The sequence below is a fragment of the Mustela nivalis genome (assembly GCF_964662115.1).
Source record: "Mustela nivalis genome assembly, chromosome: 13".
NCBI lineage: Eukaryota > Metazoa > Chordata > Mammalia > Carnivora > Mustelidae > Mustela > Mustela nivalis.
The window spans coordinates 60,840,174-60,852,470 of NC_139032.1; the positions used below are offsets into that span (position 1 = coordinate 60,840,174).

Consider the following 12,297-nt stretch of genomic DNA (forward strand, 5'->3'; position numbering starts at 1 on the left):
AAAAATGTCTGAAACTTGACAAAATGAAAAGTCCAACAAAGGAGTATGTTCTGTATGATTGCATTTAAATGAAGTTCAAAAACAAACAAAACTAATTCAGAAGTTAGAATACTTGTTATCCTTGGGGAATAAAAGGCAGTGACTTCAGATAGGTAGATGAAGGGGCTCCTGGAGAGTTGGTGATGTTTTAGTTCTTGGGGGTACTGGTTGCCAGGTGTGTTCCTTATGGGTAATGTATTAAACTATACCCTTATGCTTTCTGGGTATGTACGCTGTGCTTCAACATGCGAATCCAATCAGCTTGATCCAGGATTTTTTTCTGATTAGTACCAAGGCCAGCTGGCATAGTGTTTGGCCCAACATTCTGGAATTACATGATCTTGACCTCGATTCATATCCGGGATCTAACATCTCCTACCATGGAGATCTTGGCCCAGTCATTCACTCTCTGAACTTCAGTTTCTTCACCTCTAAAATAAGCTTATTATGCTACCCTGTGTAAAGGGATTAAATCCTCTCCAAAAAGATTAGCTCTTGTTGGTCCTTGTCAGTCTTTCTTCTCTGGACTGTGGAGAAGATGGAATATGGCCAGTGGAAGAGGAAGGAAAAAATGAAACTCTAGTCAAGAGACCTTTTGGGGGTGCATGAATGACTCCATCATCAAGAGTATGTGACTCTTGATCTCAGGGTTGTGTCCCACATTGGGTAGAGAGATTGCTTAAAAATAAAATACTTTAAAAAAAAATGAAGATATTTTCAAGGTGAAACCTGAGATATGATGGTGAGGTGCAGAAAAAGTTCAAAAGCTTGACTCCACTAAGCCCCATTCCCTGTCTCTTGCCTCCTGCCCACCTCTCACATGGGGCAGAGACTAACCTGGTGATCTCTGGCTGGCTAATCTTCTGGATATCACATTGTGGAGTTGGAAGAGCAATGCAAATGGCATCCAGAAGCCAAACACAAATTCCCATGTTTGATCCAAACTCAAACACAAAGACCCAGACTCAGGAGGTAAATTCTCAGTGGTGAGACTATGGGTTATATTTATGTTCTCCCTGGAATATTTTTTCTGTTTTATACAGTAAGTGTGTTGCTTACTCAGAACAAATCACTGTACCTGATATATCCATGCCTACATATTTCTATCCATATACATTAAAAAAAAAAAATAGAACTCCCAGATTATAGATGTGCCAGAAACTAGGATCCAGAACACATCCGGAGAGAGAAAACACTGTTTTTGATGTGCAAGTGTCAAGCCAACAGGGTGTCCGGGGACAAGACAGAGTATGGATGACTGTAAATCATCCCTGCACGTTTCCTGTTTTGGCAGGGGGGAGGTGGAGTGGGGGAGAAAGAGACTCCTAAGCAGGCTCCATCACAGAGTCCGAAGCGGGGCTTGATTCACAACCCTGAGATCGTAATGGCAGCCGAAATCAGAGTTGGATGCTTAACTGACTGAGCCACACAGATGCTCCCACATTTCCTAGTTTTGACTGTTTTTCGCTCCCCCCACCCTCAGTTATCTACACTTTTCTCTTTTTGCAGCTAAAATTAGTCCAACCTTTTGTAACAGTATTTGTAACATAATATTTGGAAACCCAGTGCCAAAGAAGGGGAATAAAAGGGTTTTCTATTCACTGTTTCTTAATTTTTGGAACTAGTCTGGATGGAATGATCACTTGTAGGAAGTTGTCCTAGGGTGCATTTACTAGCAATTGGAACAGAGATCTCTGCCGAGGGGAGGGATTTTCTGGGGAGTTGGGTACCTCACAAAACATAGGAAACCTTCAAGGCAGGTTTAGTGATAATGTCAGGTAGTGTCTGGTCTGGACTCTGGCTGGCTGGGTGGGAAGGAGACAAACTCTAGGAGGGTCAGACCAGAACATTCCAGCTAGTCGTGCATTCACCCAGGGAACATTCACTGTGTCTGAATCATGTGCAAGGCACCAAGCGAAGGGATAGTGAGGCTGCATCAAAATTAGATGTTACCTGCTCTTCAGGAAACACCTACACTGGGATGTTCTGTACTCCTGTCTTTGCCAGCCACCAACATAGGAGCACACGCTGTGAAAGGAGCAGCGACAGGGTTTGAGGAACGTGAGTGACTGGGACCTTTGTCCCTGGTAGTGCAAGCCTGGCTGGCTCTGGGATGTGGGGAGACAGAAGGCTGCCTGCAGAGAAAGCTGAGGAAGGCCTGGCTGGGGGTGGGTGGGCAGGCAGGGGGCCGGGACATACGCAGAGTGGAGAGCTAGCTGAAGCAGGGAGGGGCAAGGGGCGAACCAGGCGTCGGGGCCTCTGTGGTCATCTAAGACAGAGTTGGATTTGGCAGGGGCTCCAGATTTGGGGCGGCGGGGACGGGGGGCGGGTGTGGACTCCTGAGTGGGAGAGAGGGCAGGTCCGAGCGGTATGTTAGGAGGTTATGAAGCAGTGGTGGGGAGGATGAATGGAACTCAGAGTCCTAGAAAATCGTCTTTCATCATAATTCCATACTAGCCTGAGGCCTGAATTCGGAGCCCTTCAACCACGTACTCTGAGAAAGAGCTGGTTTTTTAAGAGATGCGTTCAGCTTCTTACTTAGAGCCAACCACTGTGCTATTGCCAGCAGAGGTTGGTTTTAACCAAGGCATGATAGGATTTTCTTGACTGCCATGGCTCAGAATTAGAGTTAGTGCGCTGCTCCGGACGCTCCTGAGTGCTCCGAGGCGCCCTCTCGCGCTGGGGAGAAACTGGCAGGGAGGGAGTGGGTTCCCAGCGATTTCCCTGCTCGGGATGGAGAGCTCACGTTGCTCGGGGCAATCTCCTCCCACCTCCGAAAGGAAGTGAGGGCGGGGCTAGCGGGACTCCCGCCCCTCTGCGTTGCCTTGGTGACCAAGTGCGTCCAGTCGCAGTTGCGCCTGGAAGGGCCCTGGCTGACCTGAGTGGTGCCGCCTTGCAGGTGGGACGTCAGGCCCGCGGGAGCAGGGCCTCCCTTCGTAGGCCTGGTTAGAGGGATGGCCAGAGACTGCCCCCAGCACCCTCTCCTCTGCAGGCTGGCAGGGCTGGTGGCGTGAGAGGAGCCTGCTGGGTCTTCTCAGCATACAGTAGGTGCCTAATTAGCGAAGCCAGAGTCAGGTTGCTCCCTCCCTCCACCACCACCTTCTTGTGTCCACTCGTGGTGGGGAGTAGTGGAGGGGGGAGTCAAGGGTCCTTGAACCCTGTTCAGCTCCAGGTTGGAGGTTCAAGGCCAGGTTGAAATCCAAACCGATGCCTTGGGCACGTTGACTTTTCCCAGGAGAGCTTGGGACCGTGGAGCACAAAAGAATAACCACTTATTATTATTCTTTGCCGCCAAAGTTCGGGTTTGCACTCTGCACGGTTGGAAGAGTCAGCCTTCTCCGTGAGTTCTGTCCTTACCTGAGGTTTGTTTCCTTTTTGCTTTCTTCCCCTCTCCTCTTTGTTTAAAATGAAAACCCTGATGTCTGAGAGGGACCCTAGGCTTTCTCTCAGAGCAGTAGCGTGGGTTGCTTGGGTGGGCCTTGTCCTAGGCGGAGGACTTGTCCTGGAGGTGGGGGCGTCAGTTTCTCAACCTCAGTGGGAGTGGAGACCGAACCCCAGACAGGATTCCCGGACTATGAATTCCCAACAGGGGCGTTCAGCCAGCGGTCAAGCCAAGATGTCCTCAGTGGGGAAGGTGACCCAGGTTCCCAGCGGGAAACTCTACCAGCAGATCTTCGAGGCTGAGGTAGGTCGGTCCCTCTGTCACCCCCTTCCCTCTCCTCCCCAAGCTTCCCTCCCTCTGAAGGCTTTTTTGCCTGGGAATTCAATGAAATAAGGTTTTGAAATAGCTTCGATTTAAAAATAATTCTTATTGGTTCTTAAAACATAGGAATACAAAATTAGAATATCTGTTCTTGAAAATTAAAAAATTTACATTAAGATTTTAATTAAATTAAATTTAATTTAAACTTAAATTATTCAGAAATAGCCAGAATTAACCAATGAATATCTTGGGACCTTTTTCTATGCACAAAAGGATTTCTAGTTTTTTCTATGTAAAAATGGGTTTGATTCTATACCAGTGTCTTGAAACCTGCTTTTTCCCTGTTAGTAGTATCACGTAGACCTTCCCCAGGTTAAGGGGCATTCATGTACTTCAGCCTCTCATGTTGAGAGGCTGCCTAGTTGTTCATCTCCGACCTCCCATCCTGTATTAAAGCAACACCCTCTTGACAACCTCTTGATAGGTTGCTTGAATTGCCTTGTTGTCTATAAAAACTGCACAGACAAGAACAATATCTTACTGTACTGCTTATTTAAAAGGGATTTTTACTTTGAGCCCTAAATAATGCTCTCTGTAGAAGGCTTGGAAATTATACAAGTGTAAGGAAACCAAAGAATCAAGTGACTCACATGATCCCGCTCCTGGAAGCAACACACCATTTCTTAACAGTTAGCACATGTTCTCTGGGTCATCTTTCTGTAAGTTTAAAATTTTGAGATCATATTTAATTTTGGTTATAATTTTTAATTTAGGCTTTTAATTGATATGTTCTATGGTCTTTCATAAGCATTTCCCTGTGCCATAAGAAGTCCTTTGTAAGTCTGATTCTTAATAAATTCTTAATAAATGCCTAACAGTCCACTGAAGGGACATACCAAGTTTACTCAGCCAGTCCCTATCACTGGACAGTCCCATTTTTCTAATTCCTTATGATTAAGGATGCTGTGTTAATAAGCATCTTAGCCCTCATTGAAATTTCTTAAGAGAGACGTTTCTAGACAACTCAATGTTTTGGGGGAGCATTTGGTTCGTACTCTGGGGTTGAAGGTCCCCCAGCAAAGTGCCTTCCTGCTGGCAAGTTCCCCTTGGTCACTTGGCAAGGCAAGTAACCTTACAAGACTGTGGGGTCAGGCTAGAGTGCTGGGAACTGACTGCTCTGACCCACCACTGGGATCTTTTGTGGCCTCAGGCGCAGCTGGTCCGCTCTCTAGCAGCCTCCAGGAAGCATGCCTTGGAACGGTCTATGACCCCCAAGAGTGGCAGGAAGCCCTTGATGAAGAAGATGGATATTCCTGAAGGAGAGATGATGTCTTTCCGGCAGCGGAAATGGGCACACAGCTTACCCAATGACTGGGTCACAGAAAACCCTGTTCTCTACAGGTAGGTCCTGCGGTCCACACCGCACCACCACACACTGTGTGTGTGGGGGGGTGGTCAGAGTATTTGAAAATTCAGAAAGATCTTCACACTAGACGAGTGCCTGGTAGGAATGGAGTCCCAGGTACCTCCTCTGAAAGAGGTACTTTGCAGGTCTGTGTGCTGCTCTGTCCCTTCTGCTTCCTCCTGTCCCCCACCCCCTTGTCAGGAATGATTGATTGATTGAGCACTTAGGGCCAGGTATTGGGTTTGGGAGCCCGCCCTCCTGGAACTTGAGGCCTGATAGTAAAAATAAGCAAGTTCCCCCAAAGGTAGGAAGACTCTGACCCAGAGGACAAGCAGTGGTGCAGAAGTGAGGAAAGCGCCTGAGGAGAGGCCTCAGCTGAGACCAGAGGATGAGGGGAGGGAGGCATGGGGCAAGGCTCTGAGGCGGGAAGGGCTTGGTTCTCTCCAGAAGACCTAAGAAGTCCATGGGCCTGGGGCAGAGGGGTGGGAGAGGAGGCTAGGAGAGCCTGCACCACAGTTCGGATTTGAGCCTGCTGAAGTCAGCAACTGACCTGCCTTCTGAAGGTCTTCTGGCTGCTGTGGGCACAGTGTGGGAGGCCAGCCCAGAGGCTGGGAGGCCAGGGAGGAGGCTGCCGCCATCGCTAGAAGCCTGATGGGGCTGTGGGCCAGAGAGTAGCGGACTTCACGTCTATTTTGGAAGCAGAACCCCCCAGATGAGGTAGTGGATTGGATGGGAGGAGAAGGCTCCTGAGAGTGCTGGGTCTGTGGCTTGAGTGCTTACGTGGACGGTCGAGGCGCCACTTCCTGAGATGGGCGCATATGGTATTGGGGCCGGGAGTCAGGGAGCTCCTTTTGAACCTCCATGCTTAGAAGTTGAACTTGAGATTCCTGAGCATGGCATTTCAGCTCCCTGAGCTCAGACTCCTCAAGCAGGAGAGAAGGAGAGAAAAGGAAATGGAGAGGCTGCATCTACCTCACTGGGGTGCTGGGGAGAATGTAGCAGGAGCTGACCTTCCCTTCGTGCTGCAAGCTGGCACAAGTCACAGACCCTTCTTAGGCCTGGGACCCTGAAGGGGAAGTCAGTCTTTCTTGACCTGCCCTTGTTTTCTCTTTCACCTGCCTTGGGGTGGAGATGGACCCGATGCTGGGTAACAGTCTCTGCCCCGACCTACCTTTGACTTTTCCCAGGGAAATCTCCTGCAGCTTCTGACCCTCAGCACCCTTAACTACCTCCAGAGGGGCAAACCCACTAGATGCCCAAGCCCAGGCTGGGAGTCAGTGCTGATGCCCTGTGCAGGGGTCCAGAGGCACAGATGGCAGGGCCCTGTTGATGCTACCCCTACTTCCCAGGAGGATGATCTTGGAGCCTGCCTATGACTCCTGCAGGGTCTAAGCCCCCTCTGAGCTGACCTGAGAGTCCTTGTGCCTTCTGAGGTTTAGCCTAGGACCACCCATTATTCCAATAACCAGAGTAGTCAGGAGCTCTTAGCCCCCACAGGACAGTGTTTTAGGAAAGGCACTTCTCATGGAGGTTGCTGGCATTGTGCTGTGCTTGCTTCCTGGGATGGACACAAAGCCAGCTCTGCCCTGAATGCAGATCCAGAGGACAACTCCCTATGGCCTGGGCAGGAAGAAAGATGTCTTTGTAACCTGCCAGGATCTGCCGGCCTCCGATGACTAGGGTCATTAACTCAGCATTGGCGTCTCTCTGCCAGCTTTGTCCCCTTCTTGAAAATTCAGCCAGGCAAAGCCAGCCAATTTGTGTGTTCCTTCACCCAAGGGAGGGCCTCTGGTGAGTGGAAGGGGAGCCCAAGGTAGGGATAGATCAGCACCAGCATAAAACGATTCCTTGGGTCAAGTGGCTGAGAAGCCAGAGCCATCAGCATTCCTGTAGTCAGAGCACCTGGGCTCCCACGGGCATCTGGTCGACGAGGTTGAAAGACCCACGTCTGCAGGGCCAGCCCTGGTTCTGCAGTGTTCCTTGCTGGTAAGGTTGCAGTGAGGACTGCGTGAGAAACGACTAGAAACCACCACACATGTGGGGGCCCTGAGGAATGGCAGGTGTCATTGAGATATGTTGCATTTCTGTGCTGCTTTGTCCTGTGGACAGTGCATTCGGGGATTTTATTCCAAAGCTAAGGTCCTCCTCAGCCACCCTCCTCCTCCCTACTGAGATAGTTTGTCCTGGGGTCTCAGCTTTCTCCTCCCACACCCAAACCCCACAGACTATGGACCTTGGCTTCATACCTGTAGGTCTGGGAGTCTCAGCCCTGCTTCATACAGTGGCTTCTCTAATCCCCTTTCCCCACAAATGCCTCATAGGATGGGTTGGCGAAGGAGCAAATGCTGAATGCTTAGCACCAGCCTGGGCTGGTCACGCCCTTTCCCGGGCTGGTCACGCCCTTTATGGTCCACAGTGTCCCCGTGTAGAAGTGGCTCTTGCCTACTACTCACACTTGGTTTGCAGCCAGAGCAGAAGCAGACCCCGATTTCTTTTTTTTCTTTAAGATTTTATTTATTTGAGAGAGAGAGAATGCATGAGCAGGGTGAGGGGCAGAAGAAGAAGCAGGCTGTCCACTGAGCCAGACTCGGGGATCATGACTAAGCCAAAGGCAGACATTTAACCAACTGAGCCACCCAGGTGCCCCATGTCCCTGATTTCTTGTCTGGGGACCATGGTGCCTGCTGGCTGCAGATGTCCATTGGGAGACTAGCACGGCCTCAGGGCTGTCGGGGATGGGGTGAGCCTGGGTTATCGCTGATGCCCACGGTGTCTCTGAGGACTCCCTTGAGTGCCAGAGATGCCTTGGTATGGGGGAGGGGGCTGAGGGTTTACTGTTTTCTCTGTTTGTGCCTCAGGGAAAAGGAAATAATCAAGAAGAAAAAGGCTGAAGAAAGTGAGAGCACCATTGCTGCCAGAGAGGTCCGGGGCCTCATGGACACCATTGGTGAGCTTCTGTCCAACCACAAGGGCAGGCTCAGCTTTCTACCCTCGGCCTCCTTCCCTCAACCTCCTCCCCTCAGCCTCCTCCCCTGGGCCTTCTCCTCAATACAGGGGGCTGGGGAGGGGACGAGGGGGTGAGGGGCTATGCACACTCGGCATGTCCCGATGAAAATCAGTTGGTAACGGGCTGGCTTTACTGCAATTTCAAGAGAGGATTTCAGTCTACCTTGTCTTCCTTCATACTATCGAGGAGGGGTCTTTTTCTTCATGATTAAAAAAATAATACATGCTCACTGTAAGTAATCTCTACACCCAACGTGGGGTTCAAACTTAGACACCCCCTAATATATGCTTACGGTAGAAAAACAAAGGAAGGAGATAAGCAGAAAGTAAAAACTCTCCCTTTGCAATAGCACTGCCTCCTCCTGAGAATGCCCCCCCTCATGAAACCACATGGGGCGTCCGGTGTCTAGGTTCCCCCATAGACTCAGGGGACAGCCTAGCACAGGGCAGGCACGCAGAGCCTATAGCAGATGGTCCGCAGCCAAACCCCTGCTCAGCCACTGCCTGTGTTTGTTCCTTACCGCCCATGCCTGACCTTCCTCACTTTTTACGTAAATGGGACTAATAAAATACGACTGCCTCTTGGCGTCTTCAGGAGTGGTAGTTGAGTTAGAACAATGCTTGGAAGGGGTAAGTGCTATGTAAGTGTGGGTTACTCTTACTAGTGTACATCTGTGCTTCCATAAAACATTTTAACAAACATAACTGGTCCCGTTCTATACGTCCCATTTGGAAACTTTTTGTGGCATTTAACAGTGGATGAAAACTTCAGTCCTTACAGCACTTAGGCATCACCTTTGTCTTTTCTGGTTTTCCTTAAGCCTCTGACCCTGTGGTTTGGTTTGGGGGTCCATCTCCTGAACCGAGGCACTTTCTGCCTTGTTGACTTCTATTGGGCACTCTCCCCTCGCTTCGAAGCTCTGAGGGCCGCCTCCTCACCTCCATTGTTCTCCCCCAGTTCCCGAGAGGCCCTGCACCCCCACCTTGGGCACCAAGGGAATGGACTCCCACAGGCGGGACTACGAGAGTGCCCTGGGCAACTTTAAGAAGGAAATCGCCCAGATTGGGCTGGTGAGAGTCCTCCCCCACCCTCCTCCCCCACTCCCAACTCAGGGGTCCTGAGTGGCTCTCCGGTAGTGTAGACGGAATCTGAATAGCCATGTCTGAGTGGCTGATGGTGAGTGCTCGGCACGTGCACAGCTAAGTCGGGTGCCGTTGTTTCTCCTAGTCTGCAGGTGAGGCCCAGAAAGTCTTGCCTGACTTGGCACGTAAGGGGCCAGGTGGGAACTGGACTCCAGAGCTGAGGCCAAAGCCCAGCCCTTGAGCTCCCTGCTCAGTCCTGCCGGGGGCGGGGAGGGAGGGGCAGGGGCTGCTGGTCTTCCCACCCCCTGCCCGCTGTCCCTTCACCCATCTGTCCCAGCTGTCCGCGAGCTCTACTTTCGCCTGTGGCTCTGTGGCTTTGGTCATACAGCACAACTGAGCCTGTTTCCTCGTCAGAAGTAAACTCGGGATTCTTGCACTGGGCACTTCTTTAATGACTATTTGTCGACTCCCAGCCATGGGCCAGGCCTGATGTCAGCACCTACTCCAGGGGCTGTGATGAGGAGCACGAGAGTCCAAGGATGAGGACGAGGGCTCAGCCTAGAGTAGAGCACCTGGCACAAGGCCTGTGACCGAATAAATGGCGCTGGCCCTTGTACTCTGGCTGTGAACGGACTCGTAAATCCTAGCCCCTTAGGTCTAGAGAATGATTATCAGTTTTGAGGCAGGACCACAGTTGGCACTTCCCCCGCCAGGGGGGTGGGGGTTGGGGAGGGCCGGGCTCTCTGGAGCATTGACCCCACAGCCGTGGTGGCCCTACTGACCTGTTTTAGGAAATGGAACCTTTCATTTTGGAGCCAGGAATGCTTCTTATGAAAAAGCTGGCTGAGTCAGCTGAAGACATCAACCAACTCTTCAAGAAGGTGGAAAGCAACACCAACCTCGAAGACTACACCTTTGAAGTAGGGAGGGGTTCCCCTGTAGCCAGGCCCCCCCACCCGGGTCCTGCTCCCTCCCTCCAGCCTGTCTGTCCTCCCAGCCTGACCCAGGCTTCTTGGTCTAGACCCTGCTGGAGCTGTGGGATCTGATGGCTGAGAAGTTCCAGTTCCAGAAGCAGGGGATCAAGGAGCTGGATGAGGCCCTGTATAAGGCTGAGTTCTCTCGAGCAGATAAAGTGAGTTGGCCTGCATGTGGGCTCGTAGCGATTTCCACCTGTGGGATTTATGATGCCTCGTCTGTGTCTTTTTAGGGCTCCAAGAGAAGACAGTTGCTAACAATGGCACCTTGTTGTTTCTAGCTCAAAAGCGTGCTGAAGAAGTATGCAGAAATCATAGAGAAGACTTCCTACCTCACGCAACCTGACGTGTACAGGCTGATAAACAAGGAGGCCATGGTGAGTGGTCTGCACGTGCAGGGGGTTGGCCCAGAGGTGGAGCGGGACCTGAGGATGCCCCAAGCCTGGTGTCTCAGGAACAGAGGTTTTCTTGTAGGTCACATTTCCAGGGAACTCGGGTTGGTCACTTGGGTTCAGAACCAGGGTTTTGGTTAAATATTTTCAATAGAAATCTTTCTAAAGTACATGGCACCCAACCCTGCTGTCTGAATCCCAGTGACCTAGCACAGGGTCACTGGTTTGGGCACTGATAGTTTTCCGAGCAGGTCTGGGCCCAGTCTTAGCTTCCCTTTTGCAGTGTCGTAAGTGCTAGAGGATGAGCTGTCCTGCTCTCTGGGTGGTCTGTGCCCTCCTAAGTGACCCCAGCCTGCACTGTTTTTCTGGTGGTTCTTATCTGCCTTCCTGCTGGCTCTCAGTGTCTGTTGTTAAACCATGCCTGCCTCCTAGCTCTGTCCACATCCCACCCTTGTCCAGCTGCTTTCTTTGGGTGTAGAAAACAAGAAATTCAAGGTTGTTCATAATGCCTCCAAAGTCAGAGTTAAGCCTGACTCCTTCGTCATGCGGAAGCACGCTTGTGTATGTACATAGGTATTTTCTTCCAGAATAAGTAACATTGCAGTGCTCTGGGAGTCTCAGGTGTATGGTACAGTGACCCAACACACCCGTACATTACTCAGTGCTCCTCACGACAAGTGTGCTCTTGATACCCTTCACCTGTTTCACCCATCCCTCCCCCCCACCTCCCCTTCGGTGACCACCAGTTCTCTATATGGAGTCTGGGTTTTTTTTGTCTTTTTTGTTTGTTTGTTTGTTTTGTTTCTTCAGTTTGACATGAGTCAAATCCTATATTTGTCTTTCTCTGTCTGTCTTATTTCACTTAGCACTGCACGCTCTGTGTCCGTCCATGTTGCTGCTTCCTCTGGCTACTCAGGGGCACGTTTTGCCTGCATGGGCTTCTAGGCCCTGTGCAGAAAGCGGGACCTCCCAGCAGTGTGTGGGAGTCCCGGACGAACCACAGACAGGGAGCAGGCACAGACCTCCCTCTCCGCCGCCCAGACGCGCAAGCTCCCAACATCACTCTGCTCTAGCACCTGGAACTCCCTGTCCATAAAATGGGGGTCATGATCCTTAAATACCAATGCTTGTTGGGGGGGGGGGTCAAAGATGCCTCAGCAGTGGCCTCGGTCATTTGAAATAAGTAGGAGTCCCTAACTTTTATCCATTTGATCTGTTGTGGGGTGGGGGTGGGGGTTAGAGTTAGCAGCGTCCCGGGAATGTTTCATTGTTTGCTTCCACACACTTACTTTACTCATTAGGATAGTTGCCCTTGCTCCTGACTCCATGTGCTTTTATCTCATGTAATTTCACAAAATCCCTCTGCTGCCAATAGCATTATCTTCAGATTATGGCTGCAGAATTGGAGGTTGAGGAAAAACCTGCCAGTGTTCCCCAGCTAGGAAGTCTAGCTGGCAACAAACCTCAGGTTCTGGTGAAAATTATTACTAGAATTTCTACCCGTTGAGTTCGGCAGATTTCCACCCTTGCCCCAGGGAGGCGCCTCCCGTGAGAGCTTTGGGCAGCTGAGGAGACACTTGGCTGTCGCACCCCTTGGGGGCATGAGGGAGACTGCTCTCATAAAGGGGGCAGGCTACTAAGTAGCAGAACAGTGCCACACAATGAAGAATTGTCCCCGCTGCCTTACCAAGAATG

The 12,297-nt window shown here is 50.9% G+C and overlaps 1 protein-coding gene across 7 annotated transcripts in view; it reads left to right on the forward strand.

Moving 5' to 3' along the window:
- The window catches only part of CCDC180 (coiled-coil domain containing 180), a 68,352-nt gene that overhangs the window by 3,270 nt on the left and 52,785 nt on the right, over positions 1 to 12,297 (forward strand). For 2 of the 7 annotated variants that reach the window (XM_082694923.1, XM_082694925.1), the window contains exons 1-8: positions 2,371 to 3,401; positions 3,629 to 3,724; positions 4,953 to 5,143; positions 8,006 to 8,094; positions 9,112 to 9,224; positions 10,028 to 10,156; positions 10,258 to 10,368; positions 10,492 to 10,587. In XM_082694923.1, coding sequence (XP_082551049.1) covers positions 3,656 to 3,724; positions 4,953 to 5,143; positions 8,006 to 8,094; positions 9,112 to 9,224; positions 10,028 to 10,156; positions 10,258 to 10,368; positions 10,492 to 10,587 — 798 coding nt within the window. In that variant the 5' untranslated portion in view covers positions 2,371 to 3,401; positions 3,629 to 3,655. Of the gene's footprint in view, positions 1 to 868; positions 1,012 to 2,368; positions 3,402 to 3,628; positions 3,725 to 4,952; positions 5,144 to 8,005; positions 8,095 to 9,111; positions 9,225 to 10,027; positions 10,157 to 10,257; positions 10,369 to 10,491; positions 10,588 to 12,297 lie in introns of those variants that run through there. The other 5 variants (XM_082694920.1, XM_082694921.1, XM_082694922.1 and 2 more) reach the window with 5 other exon arrangements.